Source organism: Syngnathoides biaculeatus, chromosome 1 (genome assembly GCF_019802595.1).
Source record: "Syngnathoides biaculeatus isolate LvHL_M chromosome 1, ASM1980259v1, whole genome shotgun sequence".
Lineage (NCBI taxonomy): Eukaryota > Metazoa > Chordata > Actinopteri > Syngnathiformes > Syngnathidae > Syngnathoides > Syngnathoides biaculeatus.
Window position 1 is genome coordinate 8,875,403 of NC_084640.1, and position 17,965 is coordinate 8,893,367.

A 17,965-nucleotide genomic window follows, 5' to 3' on the forward strand; every position below is an offset into this window, starting at 1 on the left:
TCGAATCATGCAGTGGATGGACAGTAATCCCAGACAGAAATGGCAATGGTGCTTCAAAAATGTTAATAAATGACATAACGAATCTAACTTTTAATCCATTGTGGTTTTGTCAGATTTATTTAGCGATCAATCTCATGAATTTGCTAAATGACCGTGAGCTACCGATTTTTATTAAAGGCAACATTTCAGAGGCACGCCAAGTCTGGAATTTTATTTAATTCTGAGTATCTTCAACAAATTATATGTGCATCCAGATAGATTGGCACAGCTTAATGAAATTTGAAAAAGTCTAACTTTACAAGACATTATATTGACACTGTGAGGTGTGTGTGTGTGTATTACATACAAAGAAAGTAGAACGAATAAGATCAGAAACGAAGTTGTGTGTAATAACGTGAAATAACTGGGGGGGGGGGGGGAGAAATTGGTGCAAAAAGCCATGTACAGGCAACAACTAAAATTTAGCAATAATTAAACCGCAATCCAGTCAGTGCAAATGAAAATCAACTTTTTCAGTCCTAATAAAAGGTTCAGTCCTTCAAAAAGGTATCATTGGAAAGGTGTGAGTAGCGGACGGTGTCATAACGGTGTCTTGAAGCCGTCGTTACAAACAAAGGCTTTTGTAAAAAAAAAAGTATTAAATACCAGTTGGCGTGTGTCATTTTACAGTAGTACACACAACTACATTTCTGATCTTATTAGTTCTTCCCAAATCCGGGTGAAATATGTCAATTTCATTGACATGAATGGTGATGTCAAATACAGTCCACGTACTCATTTCAGGGGGCGTACATAAGAAGCTCAGTTCAAAGCCAGATTGTGTTCTCCGTCCACTTTTGGCGCGCAAGAAAGTTTTGACGACGTTCTCAGGCTGGTTGGTGAACTATTTCCTTCCTGTGCCCCATTTTCGTTCTTTCTTACACACAAGGTAGTGGCAACCCACAAAAAAATCCCCAGCGTGCTGTCTTCCAACTCCTCAAAAATCACATCACTGCCATTCAACTTGATGTTCAAAAAGCGATTGCAGCAAAGTGGGAGGGGGCAGCGCAGAAAAACTGTCACTGCCAGTTAGTTTTCCCGCAGCCTCATCCCGCCGCTCCCACCATTTTCTAATAACCCTGTGAGCAAGCCCCACCAAAATAAGCCCAGTGGACAACTTTCACTCCCTCGGAATTTGTTAAAAAGCGGAGATTTAACGGCGACGTCGCAATTGACCTTCGAGCAAGGCGTACAACGTAAGTAATCGATAACAACTTCATGATCAACTTCTTTTGGGTTGACGAAAGGTCTACAAAGTGTGCTCTTGTGTTCGCTATTCGTGTTTGCTCTGTTTCCAAGGAGTTGTTTTGCCATTTAATGTGAAGGTCGCAGTCACGAGTGGAGCTGTGGTACGCGCGCGAGGGGCTGCCCGGAATCGAACTGTGTGAATGTGTGTGCGTTCATGTGGGATAGTCGTAGATGTAATTGTGAAAAGTAGCAACTCTCATTTGTTGATTCGAATAGTTCAAAGAAAAAACACTTTCGACTTATTGTGGTTCGAATGGGATGATTGCAATTGAAGGTTGCATTTGAAAAAGATGCAAATATGTAATGGGGGGTGGGCTCTGCGTGGTTTTGTGAGAGGGGAATTCCTTGATTCAAGACACCTCTTAAAAACCAAATTATGTCGTTGCGATTCTAGAAGCCAACAACACTATAAACGCAGACTATAACCGCATTCGGTGCCGCGTACTGTCACGACCCATCGGAACGGAGGTAGGACCCAAATGCAGGACTCGGGAGATGCAAGGTAGTTTGGGGAAAAACGTTTATTATTCAATGGTCGGGGATCGGGCAGGCAGTCAGGCGGGGCAGCGGTAGTTGGGACGTCGGGGGAAGGGAGCAGGTGAGCGGGCAGGCAGGAGTGTCAAAGGAGTCAGGCTTACGGCACGAACAGGGATTCGAGAGTGCTGGAACGGGACACGGACCTCAACGATCTGGCCGAGAACCAGTCGTCATCGGGGTCCTATATATACTTGGGGATAACCAGCCCGCATGAGGCGCAGGTGTGTGCCTCCCAATTAGCCCGGGCTGGAGCGGCAGCATCATGATTCGTACATCATCTGGATTCAGTTTATAATCAACGTTTTACCATATACGATGACAAAAACTGCTTACCAGAGACTTTGATTATTAAACGTATAAATCCGTGCAGACTGCTAAATGTGCAATAAACTATAGTTGCTATCAGGCACATGGACAGATTAACCCCAAGTGGTGCTCAAGCACCATCCCTTTTGCCACTTCCTTCAATTTTGGCCAGGATGACGGAAGTGCCCTTTTTTTTTTCTTTTGGAGCTCGTCTGAACTCACCTGGCACAACAGGAAAATGTGTCAGCATCTTGTGCCACATGTTTACTTATAAAAGACAAATATTTTGTCAAATTGTTTTATAGTGGGCGGCACAGTGAGTCAGCTGGTAAAGCGTTGGCCTCACAGTTCTGAGGACCCGATTTCAATCCCAGCCCCGCCTGTGTGGAGTTTGCATGTTCTCCCCGTGCCTGTATGGGTTTTCTCCGGGCACTCCGGTTTCCTCCCACATCCCAAAAACACGCAACATTTATTGGACACTCTAAATTGCCCCTAGGTGTGACTGTGAGTGCGACTGTTTGTCTCGATGTGCCCTACGATTGGCTGGCAACCACTTCAGGGTGTACCCCTGCCTCCTGCCCGTTGACAGCTCCAGCACTCCTCGTGAGGATAAGCAGCAAAGAAAATGGATGGATGGATGTTTTATACTGTAGTGAGGAAACGTGAACTTGCAACCTGACTGGGGTATAACGGACTGAGCTGGATCCTCTCCTGAACTAACTTTTGGGTGACAGGCGGGGCACAACCTGGACTGGTTCGTTGGCCTAGGTTCAAACGCCGATCCTTCGAACTCTGAGGCAAAAATTGAAGCCACCAGGCCACCTTGTTGCCTGTTGTAAACATCCAAAATTTCAATGTGGCTCAAAATAACCCTGCAAGTAGGTCAGTAAAGGAATGTGAATTAGCTTTTGTGCCGTGTGGACCTAAAAAAAAAAAAAAAAAAGGAGACACATTTGGTTAGTCAGTAAGTCAGTACAGCATATTGGATATTACATACACGATATTGTAGTAACTAGTAGCGGTATTTGTTTTTTCCCTCTTGGGGAAAAATTTGCCGCTTTCGATTTCACATTCCGATAAACCGTCTTTTTGGCTGATTTCTCGAACAAAGCAACGATCACAAGACTGGAGCTCAATTTACGCTTCAGCTCCCTTTGGCCTTTGAAATATGAGCCTGCGGAAAAAAAAAAATAATAATAATAAAATAAGCACAGCACATGTGCGTTTCTCTTTAATTTCTCTTCCGACTATATTAATAACAGGGAACTTTAGAATGCGACCAACTTCTTCATATACTTCGTTGAGCTTCTTCGGGGGGGTCATTTGAAAATTGCTCCCACCACTTTTTTTTTCTTTCCACAGTTCCCCGTCATGTTTTCCAAGGCCACTTCCAGCTTCGTCCGTCAGGTTGACCCGGAGGGAAGCCTCATCCACGTGTCCCGGATGAATGACTCCTCCAAATTACTTCCGATGGCCCTGGTGGTCAAACGCAAGCGCGTCTGGTTCTGGCAGAGGCCCAAATACCAACCGACAGATTTCAAGCTCGGGGATTTGCTGCTGGGCGATAAGAAGCTTACACCTGGTATGTAGGTGTTACTTGTGTTCTTTTTTTTTTTTTTTTTTGGACGAAATACAAGTCCAGTGAAATCCAAATACTGTACAGTATATCCCTGCTTATCAATCACCCTCCTATATTACTGTATATCGCAGATTATGCATTACGCTGTAACATGGAGTGATTATATGCATGTGAATATTTTCACAAGTATTTGTTTATTCTTTTGAAGGTTTAGAATTCAGTAACATCTATGCTAATTTCCGTTAGCCGGTCTGTGGCGTTTCCTATTAGGTGTTAGCGTTGAGCTAGTGGACGTTCATGAGAATCATTGATGTGGTTTGATTGAACATGTAAGTAACTTTCACAATTAAGTACTTAGTAGAACTGAGTATAAAAACACAGTAATGTTATTTTCTTTTTGTTCTCACGTTCCCCATATACACCCCACGTAGAGGCTCCTTCTTTTTTTAATTAAAAGCCCAAGAAAGAGAGAAACACATCCAGCGCTGGTGTTTTATGTTGCATTTGTTTTCCCGAAAATCCCAATTGCATCCCCATTTAGTCATTGTACCCGCAACAACAATGTACCGTGCAACCACAGAGGCTTGAATTTGAAAAGTTACAAATACTTCATGCTTATGTGTGCTTCAGTTGTGTCCAAGAGAGAATTCCTGGACTACACGGGCAATTTCGGAGACAAAATCTCTGGCAAGCTGGACGCCGAGGCCGGCTCCGTGGGCCTGACGCTGGAGGGCCTGGGCTCATCCAAACTCCTGTCGGACTTTGGCAGCCTGCAGAAAGAGGAACTGAATGTGGTGAAGTTGTTAGAGGACTCGAACAAGAGGTGCCAAATAATTCCTGCATTCACGAGTGTCTTGTTACTGTGGCTGTGAGCACACACACACGCGGTACAGATTCATCTGTACTTGGCGGTAGGCTGGTGGACATGGACCACGTGCTGGTGCAGCAGCTCGAGAAGCGCTCTGACGTTCTGGCCATCGTCAAAGAGAGGATCCTGACCAGCGCCGCTTGCACCGTCACAGAGACCAAAAAGGAGCAGTGTGCCTTTCGGGCCGTTGTGGGACTGTTAGGTGAGCTGGTGGCCAACATGAAGGTGAGCGCCTTGCGCGTCCGAGAACCGTACGATACTGCGCCGAGGTCCGATCTAATTTTGTTGTTTTCAAGGGGAAATCCAATATTTTGCATGAACAGTGTATCCAATAGATCAGGTGATATGTACTTTATTTTGAGAATGTGATGTTAAATCCGCTCTCATTTAATAGTGTTTTGAGAAGATTCTTAGCAACAATTACGAATTTTCAGGGGCGCTGCCATTTTCCCGAGTCACATGATCTACATGCGTGGATGTGACGTGCCGCAACAAAGGCTCGATTACATCGGACACCGTTTCTGCCCAGTGCCGATTTCTCGGATTTATCCTAATCTGATGAAGAAATAGCAGTATCGGTTGATCGGGAAGACAAAGGAATACTTCCATACAGATTTGAACCTGTGGCTGGAATTAATGTTGAATATTCAGATGGTTTTTCGGGCGGAATGACCCCGAAGTCTGGCTAGTCGGAGGCCTACGCGCGGCATAAGTGCGTAAACAAAGGTCCCGGGAGCTCCGGGCCGGCAGCCGCGGATGGTTCTTCGGACGGGCGAGTCTGACGAGCGAGCACTGGTGGCGGTGGAGGCCGTTAGCCCCAGACGCCGAAGCTAGACTAACGGCCTCCGCCGCCACCAAAGCTTGGATAAAGGACTCCGCCACCGCTGAAGCTCACGGAGTCTGATGATGGCATCCGGGGAGGCCGTTAACCGAGGTTCAGCGGCAGCGGAGGTCTTTAGCCGAGCTTCAGTGGCGGCCGAGGTTATTTATTTCTATTTCTTCATCAGATGAGGATAAATCCGAGAAATCGGCGGCTGGGCATAAATGGTGTCCCATGTAATCGAGCCTTTGCCTTGGCACGGTACACGTCGCATCCGCGCACGTAGGTCATGTGACTCACGAAAACGACAGCGCCCTTGAAAATTCATATCTGTCAATAAAAATCTTGTCAAAACACTATTAAACGAGAGCAGATTCAACATCACATTGTCAAAATAATGTACATATTCCATGACCTATTGGATACATTGTTCATTCATACCACTGGATTTCCCCTTTAATGACCGACAAGGACCGATAAGAGTGGTGGTTTCTGGTTTACGGGGTGACATAAAAATGGGATTTTTGTTGATATTAAATGCGCGTCCGTCATTTCAGGTCTGCATCAAGGAGCACAACGACATCGATACCGACAGCGACGTTTCCTTGACGATCCCCGCCGACGTGGTCATTGCATACAGCGTCCTGGAACTAGAAATTAAAAAAGACGGCCACTATAGTGAGTGTCGCAAAAACCACTTCTTCATTCTGGCACTTTGCTGCAAGTTCAACTTGTTTCCCAGAATCACACGGAACAACCGCAATTGTCACTTTCTCCTTATGAATTATTAGATGTCACACATTCTATCAAGATTGATGAGTCGTTCGTTTTGTGAGGCTATTTGCGTCTGTGCGCGTCTCATTTTCAGATATCTGCCTGTGTCCTGGATCGATCGGAGGGGGGTTTGAGGCGGATACGGTGAGCTCGTGGTGCTCTCAGGAAGACCTGGACGTAACGGATGGGAGGTGCCTTGATGAGAATATTCCAGAACAGCCACAGGAAAATGGTTCGTGTCCATTCACGAGCTTTACTTAGTTCATCTTAAACTCCTCACTGTTGACGCTCGTACAATGGCCATTATTTCAGAAGGGAAGTGAAACTTTACTTGGGCATCAATCAATATGTTCCAGCTTCTCCTTTTCCCTGCCCCTACGCTGACAAATTATGAACGACTCCAGCTTTTTTTTCAGCAACTGGCGTTTCCTCTCTCTTTTAAAGAGAATGTTAAAAGTAAAATTAGTATGCAAAGACATTTTAAACTAATTATTGCGTCTGCACTCCAAATTGATGAGTCCAGCAAATTTACAAGTCATAGATGACTAGTAGCCTAAACACTGCCATGTACACTCTTTTTTTTTAAATTAAAATAAATAAAAGTCAGATCAATGTTTAATTAGAAAGAGAATTTGTTTTTTAAAAATCCCTTTTTGTCTCACTCATCCTGTGGCAACTGATGCTTGGCCCGTCTGTTGCTAGTTGCTAAGCGACCAAAAGGGAAGTGGCCTGGTGCCTCTTCCTCATTGTTTAGACTGGAAGTAGGATAGAGTTTGATGGTATGGATTTGCCACTATTGAAGCAAAAAAAAAAAAAAAAAAGACTTTACTTACTACAGGATCTTGTAGAGCACAGGTGTCAAACTCAAGGCCCAGGGGCTGCATCTGGCCCGCCGCATGATTTTATGTGGCCCGCGAAGGCAAATCATGCATATCAACTTCCATGATTTTTGTGATAATCTAACAACATTTCAAATTTGAGATAGTGCACGCATTTTTAAGTTGCCAAACATGAACAATAGTTGAAAAACACATTACGCTTGATTTCTGATTCAAAACGAGCTCATAGAGTTCATCCGTAAATATCGCAAGGCGAAAGATTTTCACAGATTCACAGTCACAACGGGCCCTCTGAGGGAAATCGTAACTCCAATGTGGCCCGCGACAAAAATGAGTTTGACAGCCGTGTTGTAGAGGAGGACTCTGCGAGGGTACACTGTAAACTGAGTTAAGAGCTCGGACACTACGCATGAAACTCGTCAGTCAGGTCAGCGCTTTATATCTGTCTTAACGTGTGCGTTCATGCTGTTTTAGGATCTCAGGTGGAAGACTTCTCTCCACTCGCGGAGCTTTCCCAAGCAACCCGCTGGGCCTTGTTCTGCAAACTGCAAGTGATTCTGAGGGACAGAGTGACCCTCACACATCTGCAGCGCGCGGTGAGTGGATATTCGTACGGTGACCACCGCGGAAAAGCCGAGGTCCACCCTTTGTTTTCTGCCTTCCAGCTCGAGGCGGAGTGCGTTAGCGCGACCCCTGACGCGACGCAGCAGGAGGAACTCACAGGCGGTCCAACCAAACTACCGGACAGCGTCGACAGCGCTCCTCCTCCCCTGAATGCTGCCCATCTGTTAGTCAGCGCGTTGGAAGGTGAGCGGAAAATTCCGTCCTCAAGCGCACTTCCCTGTAAAACTCGGAGCAGTCTTATGTTGTGTTCTCTTGGGGTTTTTTTGGTTTTGTTTTGCAGAGCTGCCTGATGAAACTTTAAACCTCCTGTCTGACAGTCAGCCTGGGTTCTTTGAAGCCTTCAGCGGCCTGGTTAGTAGTTCCAAGAACTGCTCGTCATCCCCGTTGACTGAGTGTGACTCCTAAATCACAAGTGGGCGGTGCAACAAAATTGACCGTCACTCATCTCCTCGTTCTCCAGATGAGCCTGTTGCCGGAGAGCAACCGTCCCGTCTGCATTCAGTCACTTCCCACGCCGCTGTGGGAGAAAGAAGCGTTCCAGCGGGCAGAGGAGCTCCTCAGCACCGTCGGCGCGACGCTGACGGTCGACGGCGACCGGCTGTGCTTGGAGACGGGCGGAAAAAATGAAGTGCGCGTCTTGGTCCTCCGCCTCAGCGCTTATGGACTGTCTCTGCTGTGCAGTGGACAAAAACAGGATATTCCCCCCTATTTTGTTTAGGTCCAGACTATAACAGTATTTCCCAACAGTTATTGATTCACAGTACATAATTGACAATATAAAATATTATGTATATGTATGTATATGTAAATCTCAAGCAACCGTGCCATGTCGATCTTCTGGAGCAGTTCAGAATCAATATTTGGTCTTTATTTGTATATTCAATTGAATGAATGGCAACTGGTGAAGATAGATGAAAAATGGCAATTTTTTGGGGGGGGGGGGTTGTAGTCACAATTTTCAGACAAATCAAGTGAAATAGGATCAGTTCTTGCGGTACATCTGATGATCTCTCTCGGCACTGTTGTTGGGAATTGCAGGAGTACAACTACTTTCTTGAAGGAGGAAATGATGTATTTATGTAAAATGTCACTCGTTTATATCGTTTTAGTACAACATGGAGTGTTTTTACATGTATTCCTATTGATATTTTATGTACTAAAACAACTTAATAGGCTCGTTCTTTATACAGAGAGATTCTTAGAGGAAAGTTAAGGATAAGACCATTGACGTAATAATATTTTCTGGAGTAATAACTATAGCTGTGAGTAAGGTTGAGAGACATTATTTCTTTATTTCTTTTTTTTTTTAAATAACTACTTAACATGTAATGCACGCTAAAGTGCATCATCACACTTATACCAAAATATGCTAAAAAGCTATTATAGATTTCTTGCCAAGGTGGCGTTCTAATTTTATTGAAGCTACTTTTTACTCGAGAGTACTTTACAAATATTTATCAGAATGAATGTATCTAATTCCATAATATGGAATGTTTTGACTTATTTATATTTTATATATTAACTATGACTCCATATATGAAGCTGCCATTCCTGTGCACTCATCGCGAAGTTCTTGTTTGATGAATTATAGGTTTTAAAAGCTTTTCCCATAGAGTCGAACGGAAAACAAGTTTTCGATGAATCTTAATCAATATCTATTGATCATGATTGTTTCATGGATAACTGAGTGATATATGAATCTGAATATGTATGATGTGACTTCAAGGAAAAACGTTCACAGGTGGATTCAGTTTTTCAGGTGTCCCTGTTATTTAAGATTTGGCTGAAAGAACATTTTAATTTCATCTTTTTCAACAAGTACCCAACTTGATCCAGGCCTCACGGCCTTCAGAAGGAAACGCCCTGTTGTGGACGCTCCGTTCCGATGACAACACCATTCGATGTCCATGTTAGTGTTTTCGTACATTTAAAACAATACAGTATATCATACAAAAACACTAAAATAGACTCCACTGTATTTAAAAAAAATAAATCCCTTAGGATTTCATTGGTTTTTTTTTGCGTCACTTTACTTCCACGTTGCTTTCAGACAAGTCCACACGACTGAAAAACATAACTTATTCCAAACCAATTTTATGTATAATTATAAAGGGTGTGCGTGTTTCAATCATCATCGTTTTTACCAACTGGGGTGTTCAATAATTTTTGTTTTTTTTAAATCATGGAACGACAACTTCCGCTAACTTCGGCGTGATTTTATTTCTGACCAATCACAAGCCACTTTGCTCGGTGGCAAGCAGAAGCACTACGCATGCGCAGAAGACAGCGTTGTCGAGAAGGAAGCCGAAAAGCTAAGCTCGCTGGTAAACACCACAATTTTGTTTAATTTAGGTGCTTATTTGACGTCTACTGTAGTTTCACATTTAATTTAATCAGGCTTAATGATATTTTTCCCTATATTAAATTGTTGTGAGGGCGACATGATGCCGAATGTGCCGCCGTTGATAGCATGTTGTGCTAACATACGTCCTACTTATTTTTAGTACACAAAATGGAGTCCCAGCAAGATGTGCAACCACCGAGGCAGCAGCCTATGTTTTATATTTGTGGAGGTAACGTGTCTTTTCCCCCTTCAGAACTGTATTGAATAATTCAATGAAGTGGTGTGACATATATACTGATTCCATATTTGAGCTAGAAAAGGGTATGGACGCCGAAGAGTTTCCGAGTTAAGAGATATTATATACATTTGCCTTGTCTTTACTCATTTTTCCAGTCGACCTGTCATTTCAAGTCCAACTGTCTCATTCTACATTTCAACTATTAAATGCATTGCTAGGCATCTCACTTCAACGTCAGGTTTTGGGGTTATGTATGTGTCATTTATACAGAAAGTGTGTTCTGTAGTTATTGATGTTTTCTTTGTGTCTGCAGAGTGCCACACTGAAAACGAAATCAAGGCCCGTGATCCAATCCGGTGCCGGGATTGCGGCTACAGGATCATGTACAAGAAGCGGACAAACAGATGTATCCTTTTTAGGGTTTGCATCATAACAAGTCATGCATTTTGATGTACGTATGAATAATATCAGCATCCTTCCTTAACTTTTGATTCACAGTGGTTGTTTTTGATGCACGTTGAAGCGGGCTGGATTTTTTTTCTTCATGCAGTTTTTTTTCTTTTACCCATAATTGTGTGTGACCATGTGAATAAATTTGGCAACTCTGATTTCCCAAAACTAAACTGTATTCCTTCAGTTTTTTTGTTTGGAAATTTTGATGTAGTTTTATGACTCCAAAAAATAAATAAAACAACAATAGAATGAGTTACATTATATACAGTATCATGAGCACTAGCAAAACATATCTCTTCCACCATATCATTGCATAAAATATTCACCTTTTAGCATTAAAAAAATTCAATAAGGACTTGATTAATGCACTTGAGTATTTAAATTGTTTGGACACTGAGTAAATATTTTATTTGTTTTAGAATTTGTAAATTTTAAATTTTATGCAACACGATTAATTGTTAGTCGTATCAAGGCAGAATCTAGTGGTGGCATACACAGTCAATTTGGTTTTGTATTTTTTTAAATTGATTTACAAATTTATATTTAAATTGTTAAAAATATATTTTTTAACTCCACACAAAATAGTAGTGGATTTTAAAGTATTTGATTGATTTAAAAATGGAAAAAAAAAAATCACTGAACCTGTTTTTTTTTTTTTTTTAATTCATCAAGGACACATGCTGGCAGTCCACAGATTTGTATTTGTACAACTTGGACACACCTGGTATCACAGTAAATTAAACCATTTTTAATAAAATTATTTTCCCCTTTTAGCATTTTTAAGGAATTTCTGAAAAAGAGTGAACTTAAATACATTTCTCATTACTAGTAATGGGGAAAAAACAGTTGCACAGTGATATTAAAGTAAGATGTCTGTATTTATTTTTATCTTATCAAGAAGGGATCCACTGAGAGGCGTCCCTCTGCATTCAGCACTAAACAGTCCTGGCACCTCCCACACACGTCACGTCATCCAGGGGGTGTATTCTAACGGAACCCCCTACCCCCACCCCCTGTCCAGATGGAGCTGCTGCGGCTTTGAGAGCTTAGGAGGAGGAAGAGGAAGGACGCACTGCAGAGGCGGCGCAGCCATGGGGAACGCACAACAGAACCCCCCCGGCAGGAGGCGCGGGGGATCCGGACCGGAGCAGACCGCCGCGTCGGCAGGTGGGGGGACGGGGAACGGGAGCGGCTCCAAGGAGGTGGCCAATGGGAAAGCTGAAAGGATTCCCGCGGGGGGCCCGGAGGAAAGCCTTTGTCAGCCGGTGGACAAAAGTTACCTGGACGCTCCGGCTGGGGGTCTCCCTCCCCACCTGGCCCGCATCAAGAACGAGGGAAACCACCTCTTCAAGCACGGACAGTTTGCCGACGCCCTGGACAAGTACACCGAGGCCATTGACGGCTGCGCTCAAGCAGGTCAGGTGACAGACACTCCCAATTTTTTTTGCGGGGGTGGGGGGGGGGGTGGTAGGTTGTTTACTCAAGACCTGTAAGTCAGGTTAATTGAAATTTTAAAATGTAATATTAAAAGATTCTCAAAGGTTAAAATAAAAACGTGGACGATTCCAGACTAAATTGAGGTTTTCAAAAAACCGTTAGGTTCATTGAAGACGAAACTCTTTTGACGTTTACCACAAAACTGGACATTACATTCAATAAAGATAATTGTTTTAATGTAATTAAGAAAAGAAGCTAAGTTAATTTAAAACTTAGTTTGACAAATCCAAACAAGTACTTTAAGTTCAGTCAGTAGGAAAGCATCTTGACCCGTACCTTCGTTTAGATTTGTCATCGTCTATGAAATTCGGACAAAATTTCTTTGTTATAGTATTTACAAAAACATATACAGTTCATTAGGTTCAAAGCGTCTTGACACTCACAAAAACCAGTACGTTGCGTTCATTTGAGATAAGCTTGTCTTGATATAGAAATCTGAACGCCAGGTTGAAAGAAGACAAAATTGTATTTGAGGTTTACAGGGAAAAAGTTGTATTCACTGATTTGTCATATTTGTCGTTGGCGTTCACGAAAAGCTTGACCTTAAAGTCACTGAGGGCTATATTGTCTTTGATGTGTCCCAAAACCTGGAAGATAATAACTTTAATTGAAAAATGTCTTGCTAGTGAAATTCACTCAAGTCTTTAACAAGTCACATTTTGCGCTTCACTCCCAAAGAAAACTCAATTGTAAATTCATCTCACAGGTGTCAGCAACCCAGAAGACTTGTGCGTTCTGTACTCCAACCGGGCCGCGTGCTACCTGAAGGACGGCAACAGCGCCGACTGCATCGAGGACTGCACCAAGTACTTGCGTGTGGGGAGGTTTTGGGATCTGGTAAACGGCGAGCTCCAACGGATTGTGTGTGTGTGTGATCCCTTTAGGGCCCTGCAGCTGCAGCCGTACCACCTGAAGGCCTTGCTGCGCAGAGCCACGGCCCACGAGTCGCTGGAGCGCTACCGCAAGGCGTACGTGGATTACAAAACCGTCCTGCAGTTGGACCCCGGCGTGCAGGTGGCGCACGACGGCGTCCACAGGTGAGCGGCGGCACATCGAGACAAACGGCCACACCCACAATCACACCTAGGGGCAATTTAGAGTGTCCAATTAATGTTGCATGTTTTTGGGATGTGGGAGGAAACCGACACAGACACGGGGAGAACATGCAAACCCCACATAGGCGAGGCCGGGATTCGAACCTGGGACCTCAGAACTGTGAGGCCAACGCTTTTACCAGCTGACCCACCGTGGCGCCCAAACAAAAATGAGTTAGGTTGCACCATGATATTTAAAACTAGAATAGCCACCCGTCCATTTTCTTAGCTGCTTATCCTCACAAGGGTCACAGGACTGCTGGAACCTATCCCAGCTGAACTTGTTGCCATCCAATCACAGGGCACATAGAGACAAACAGTGAAACTCACAATCACACCTATGGGCAATTTTAGAGTGTCCAATTAATGTTGCATGATTTAGGAAAGCGGAGTGCCCGGAGAAAAGCCACGCAGGCACGGGGAGAACATGCAAACTCCACATAGGCGAGGCGGGGATTCGAACCTGGTCCTCAAAGCTGTGAGGCCAACGCTCTCACCAAAACTAATAAATCTACATTGATTACAGCCATTCATGATTTAAAAAAAAAAAAAAAAAAAAATCTAATTGGGCCCCAAAACTGTCAGTTTATCAAATTTCTTTAATTGAAATCCGGTGGGATTTCAACCCCTTTCTGGGCGTCTTTGGGTGTGTTCAGGATCACCAGGATGCTCATCGAGCAGGACGGGCCCGAGTGGCGCTCCAAACTCCCGGAGATCCCCGCCGTGTCGCTGTCGGCGCAGCGGGAACACCGCGAGAAACCCGCCAGCGTCCAGGAGGCCCGAGCGAGGGCGGCCCGGGCCTTGCGCGAGGAAGGTCCGTCACGTCACGTCACATATTATTTTTTTACATTTTTTTAATGACCTCCGTTTGTGTGCGTTAAAGGTTTTGGACAGTGTGTAAAATGCCACACATTAATAATGCACAGGGGAAGGAGTTACATAGTGTTGTTGTAATGGAAGCAGCCGGGTCAGGTTACCTCCTGGAGTGCGTCTGTCACATGACTCGGCTCCCGACGACGACGATGATTATTCTATTATTCTATCTATTCTGTTCTATTCTCTACCACGGACTTTTTTTTTCAGCAGTCGGGTATTTTTTTAATTATGTTTTTTTTTTTTTTTAGCCAGGCGTCAGGAGTGCCGCTTCGGTGCGCTGAAACGCGAAGGCGACGAGCTGGTGAAGAAGAATCGATTTGAGGACGCGCTGGACAAGTACAGCGAATGTTTCGCCTTCAAAGCGGACGAATGCGCCGTGTACACAAACAGGTGCAGTACGCAATCCTGCAAAATACCATCCAGTACGTTAGGCGATGAATTTGACTCAGTCATGAATATTGATATGAAATAAAAATTGAATGCACGTGAATCAGAGCCTACAGCCATGCAAATAAGTTGTATATATGTCATACTACATGACATAAAATGAAATTAGTTATATATGATTAAATGGCTATCGATATGTTTTTTAGTGAAATTGAATTCCATGAATAAATGATACATTTTACTTACAAATACATTAAAAAAATATCTAGATACATGTTACACTAAATTCAAGTATCAAAGTGAAGGTATATAAAAATAACATGGGATGACATGAAATAACATCCAATTTAATAAAATAGTATTAAAGTCAACTGGATGCTGATGATTATTACATTTAATGTCCACATCAATATTGAAAGTAAATTACATCACATTGAATGGAAGTGATATAAGAATAGAATATTCAAAAGATGTTATGAAAATGATTACAATTAAAAAGTATATGTGACAAAATAATAATAAAATAGAAGTTTAATAAATGATTACTATCACAAATTTCTTTACAGATATTGATATTAAACGGTAAAAAAGTAAATATGAAATAAAAAAATAAAATTAAAATATATTTTTAAAAGTACATATGAAATGAAACAAAATATTGATAGCTTGAAGTTTCTCAGGTCCATAAATGACAATATAAAAAAAATAGATTACATTTCATGAAATTCCATATGACAAATAAAATAAACTCCTTGACCAAAAGCTAGATTTAAAACGTGTAGTTAACAATATTTTCCTGAGTGCAAAATGAGTAATAAGTCAATAAAATGTAAAAATAAAGATGATTTGAATAACTGAAGTAAAACAGTCACAGTAAATTTTTAATATATAAATAATAATGTGGTAGTCCACACATTTTAAGAACACTAACCATCCTACATTTGAAATATTTATATAAAAGATATATTGGTATGACAATTCTGAAATGGATTACATATTCTCAAATGGTACAAATTAATATATGGAGAAAAAAAAACTTGAATAATTCCAAAAGCAACCATGAAAATCTACCATGCCCTCACATTGTTGAACGCGTTCCCCGCATTTGGGAACCTCCCGCAGGGCCATCTGCCTGCTGAAGCTGAGCCGGTTCCAGGAGGCCAAGCAGGACTGCGACTCGGCCCTCCGCCTGGACCCCGCCAACAAGAAAGCCTTCTACAGACGAGCGCTGGCCCACAAGGGTCTGAAGGTGGCCGCCGCCTCACCGCATCAGCAACTACCGTAATTTCCGGCCTACAACCCGCGACTTTTTTTCCCCACACGCTTTCAACCCCGCGGTTTATGCGGTGACGCGGCTAATTTGTACATTTTTCTAACGGCCGCAAGGGGGCACTCGAGCGGAAAAGGTAAAGAGTGAGACTGGTGGAATATATGCGCCGAGGAAGTGAGGTTTACCGGTCTGGCCCTGTTAGCGCGCCGCGCTAGCGTTAAAACTCTTTCTGTGTACTGTCTTTCTTTGTAAATATCTCGGGGTTCAATGTGGGCACTTGCGGCTTTTACACAGCTGCGGCGTATGTATGTACCAAATGGTATTTCCTTTACAAATGTTCTGGGTGAGGCTTATAACCAGGTGCGCTCTGTAGGCCGGGAATTACGGTAATACTGCAGTTCTGGGCTCTTACCCGTTCTCCATTTGTCCCCCGCACGCCGCCCAGGACTACCTGTCGGCCAGCGGCGACCTGGAGGAGGTCCTCCGGCTGGACCCCAACGTCGGGGAGGCCGAGCAGGAGCTGCTGGATGTGACCGCCCTGCTGAGACAGACCCTCGTGGACGACGCGGCGCACTCGTAGAGTGGTACGACCCAAATGTGACCGAACCGCTCTGTACATACAAGTGTTGCCTTGCTATTACTGTAACTTTTGTTTTCATAATGTTAGCAAAGAAATATGATAGCGCAAGACATGGAAGGAAGTGATCTTAAATTTTAAATGATTCTTGGCTTTTTTTTTTTTTTTTTTTGGGGGGGGGGGGGTATTCCAGATGCGACGACAAGGTGCAATCTTCTCGCCGAAGCGTGAAAACCACGCCGGCTGTCGACTCATCGCAGTAAACCGTAGACCGGAGCGGAGTGTCGTCAGCGTGAGGGTGGAGTGCAAACCGCGGTGGTTTTAGCGTGCCTTACCGAGATTTACACCTGGTGTTGCGATGCAATACGCCGAATTTTGACTGCAACCTACTTTTGTGGAGTCTCTGAAGTGGAATTTTCCAGAAAAGAATGCCTCAAAAGTGAAAGCATCATCCTGAGCCAAATTTCACAAGACTTCAACTCAATGAGGCTTTAAAAATATTTTTTTTTTTTCCCCTTTGGAAAGCTTAGGTTTGCCTTTTAAATTCAAATCCGGCATCACCTGTGTGGAGTTGGCATGTTCTCCCGCGTGCCTGTGTGGGTTTTCTCCGGGCACTCCGGTTTCCTTCCCCATCCCAAAAACTTAAATTGCCCGAGTGTGTTCAGTTCAGGGTGTACCCCTTCATTTAGCCGGGACAGGCTCCAACAGACCCACGCCACTGGTGTGGATAAGTGGTGTAGAAAATGGATGTATTGAAAATTTTATTAACGGGCAACTGAACTTTTTTTTTTTTTTCTCCCAAGGTCACTGAGGCGCTGCAGATATTTTATGGAAATAGCACAGGTGTACATATTAAAAGTACAAGAGACTTTATTTGCGAATGTTTATTGTTTAAAGATATGCATTCGTATGCACATTACAAAGCCAATGATTAATAAATATATGCTTTCCCCCAAATGGAAAAAAATATGCTGTAAATAAACCAATTTCCATGAAAATATCACTGCTGTGTTAGCATTCAGAGAGATTTGTTTTGATGACAAAAAACAAACTTGCAAAGCTTTCCCCAAAAGGCACTAAGGGGCAAACAGACACTTGTTTGCAATTAATTTGTGAGAGAAAAAAGGGCCTTGAATACAGAAATATGTATAAAATGTAAATTATTCAGGGGAGAATCCAACTTATAAATGACAAGACTTTTTTTTTTTTTTGTATAACTGCTACACTTGACTAAGAATCGGAACTTTGGCAAAATTAGAAGCAACTAAATGCCATTCCAGTGACTTGATATATACTGTATATATTTTTTTATTTTTATATATTTTTTGCATAGCTTCCATATGGAGTTTGTCTAAATGGAGAATATCATTTTTGTTTTTCAAATAACATTCAAACCCAAGAAAAGTTCAGACCCGAGGCAAGGCTACGACAAAAAAAAAAAACAAAAAAAAAACTTTCCCAAAATGGAAAATAAGCAACAAAGCACTTATGCACATATGATAAATGTTTAAAAAAAAAATAAGTATAGACTTAGAGCTGTGCTACTAAATGGTCCCTCTCAGTAAGAATGGGTGGCACAGTGGCAGACATTTTGT

The 17,965-nt window shown here is 42.8% G+C and overlaps 3 protein-coding genes across 5 annotated transcripts; all 3 read left to right on the forward strand.

The window, feature by feature from the left end:
• Positions 1-978: 978 nt before the first annotated feature.
• On the forward strand, positions 979-9,623 carry LOC133497987 (gasdermin-E-like). The gene is made up of 10 exons (XM_061814314.1): positions 979-1,235; positions 3,493-3,712; positions 4,340-4,532; positions 4,625-4,802; positions 5,955-6,075; positions 6,266-6,403; positions 7,485-7,606; positions 7,676-7,817; positions 7,915-7,985; positions 8,095-9,623. The coding sequence occupies exons 2-10, from the start codon at positions 3,502-3,504 to the stop codon at positions 8,350-8,352; spliced, it is 1,434 nt and encodes a 477-aa protein (XP_061670298.1). The 5' UTR covers positions 979-1,235; positions 3,493-3,501; the 3' UTR covers positions 8,353-9,623.
• A 199-nt stretch (positions 9,624-9,822) lies between these two features.
• Positions 9,823-10,839, forward strand: polr2k (RNA polymerase II, I and III subunit K). Its single transcript, XM_061814420.1, has 4 exons — positions 9,823-9,958; positions 10,139-10,207; positions 10,530-10,622; positions 10,715-10,839. The coding sequence occupies exons 1-4, from the start codon at positions 9,907-9,909 to the stop codon at positions 10,735-10,737; spliced, it is 237 nt and encodes a 78-aa protein (XP_061670404.1). The 5' UTR covers positions 9,823-9,906; the 3' UTR covers positions 10,738-10,839.
• Positions 10,533-17,829, forward strand: spag1a (sperm associated antigen 1a). 3 transcript variants are annotated; one of them, XM_061814301.1, is made up of 8 exons: positions 10,533-10,667; positions 11,691-12,085; positions 12,873-13,203; positions 13,917-14,074; positions 14,385-14,526; positions 15,646-15,772; positions 16,239-16,377; positions 16,564-17,829. In XM_061814301.1, the coding sequence occupies exons 2-7, from the start codon at positions 11,761-11,763 to the stop codon at positions 16,371-16,373; spliced, it is 1,218 nt and encodes a 405-aa protein (XP_061670285.1). In that variant the 5' UTR covers positions 10,533-10,667; positions 11,691-11,760; the 3' UTR covers positions 16,374-16,377; positions 16,564-17,829. The 3 variants fall into 3 exon arrangements, with proteins under 3 accessions (XP_061670285.1, XP_061670274.1, XP_061670265.1); XM_061814290.1 differs by lacking the exon at positions 10,533-10,667 and having other exon boundaries at positions 11,431-12,085; positions 12,873-12,972; positions 13,051-13,203; XM_061814281.1 differs by lacking the exon at positions 10,533-10,667 and having other exon boundaries at positions 11,431-12,085.
• The last annotated feature ends 136 nt before the right edge of the window (positions 17,830-17,965 follow it).

Excerpts from the sequence above, each read along its gene's own strand:
- LOC133497987 (XM_061814314.1), top strand. The coding sequence starts at position 3,502 with ATGTTTTCCAAGGCCACTTCCAGCTTCGTCCGTCAGGTTGACCCGGAG. Across the intron at positions 6,404-7,484 it reads AGAACAGCCACAGGAAAATG|GATCTCAGGTGGAAGACTTC; the intron begins GTTCGTGTCCAT and ends ATGCTGTTTTAG. Across the intron at positions 7,986-8,094 it reads TTGAAGCCTTCAGCGGCCTG|ATGAGCCTGTTGCCGGAGAG; the intron begins GTTAGTAGTTCC and ends CTCGTTCTCCAG.
- polr2k (XM_061814420.1), top strand. The coding sequence starts at position 9,907 with ATGCGCAGAAGACAGCGTTGTCGAGAAGGAAGCCGAAAAGCTAAGCTC. Across the intron at positions 10,208-10,529 it reads TATGTTTTATATTTGTGGAG|AGTGCCACACTGAAAACGAA; the intron begins GTAACGTGTCTT and ends TTGTGTCTGCAG. Across the intron at positions 10,623-10,714 it reads CAAGAAGCGGACAAACAGAT|TGGTTGTTTTTGATGCACGT; the intron begins GTATCCTTTTTA and ends TTTGATTCACAG.
- spag1a (XM_061814281.1), top strand. The coding sequence starts at position 11,539 with ATGTCTGTATTTATTTTTATCTTATCAAGAAGGGATCCACTGAGAGGC. Across the intron at positions 13,204-13,916 it reads GCGCACGACGGCGTCCACAG|GATCACCAGGATGCTCATCG; the intron begins GTGAGCGGCGGC and ends GGGTGTGTTCAG. Across the intron at positions 14,075-14,384 it reads CCGGGCCTTGCGCGAGGAAG|CCAGGCGTCAGGAGTGCCGC; the intron begins GTCCGTCACGTC and ends TTTTTTTTTTAG.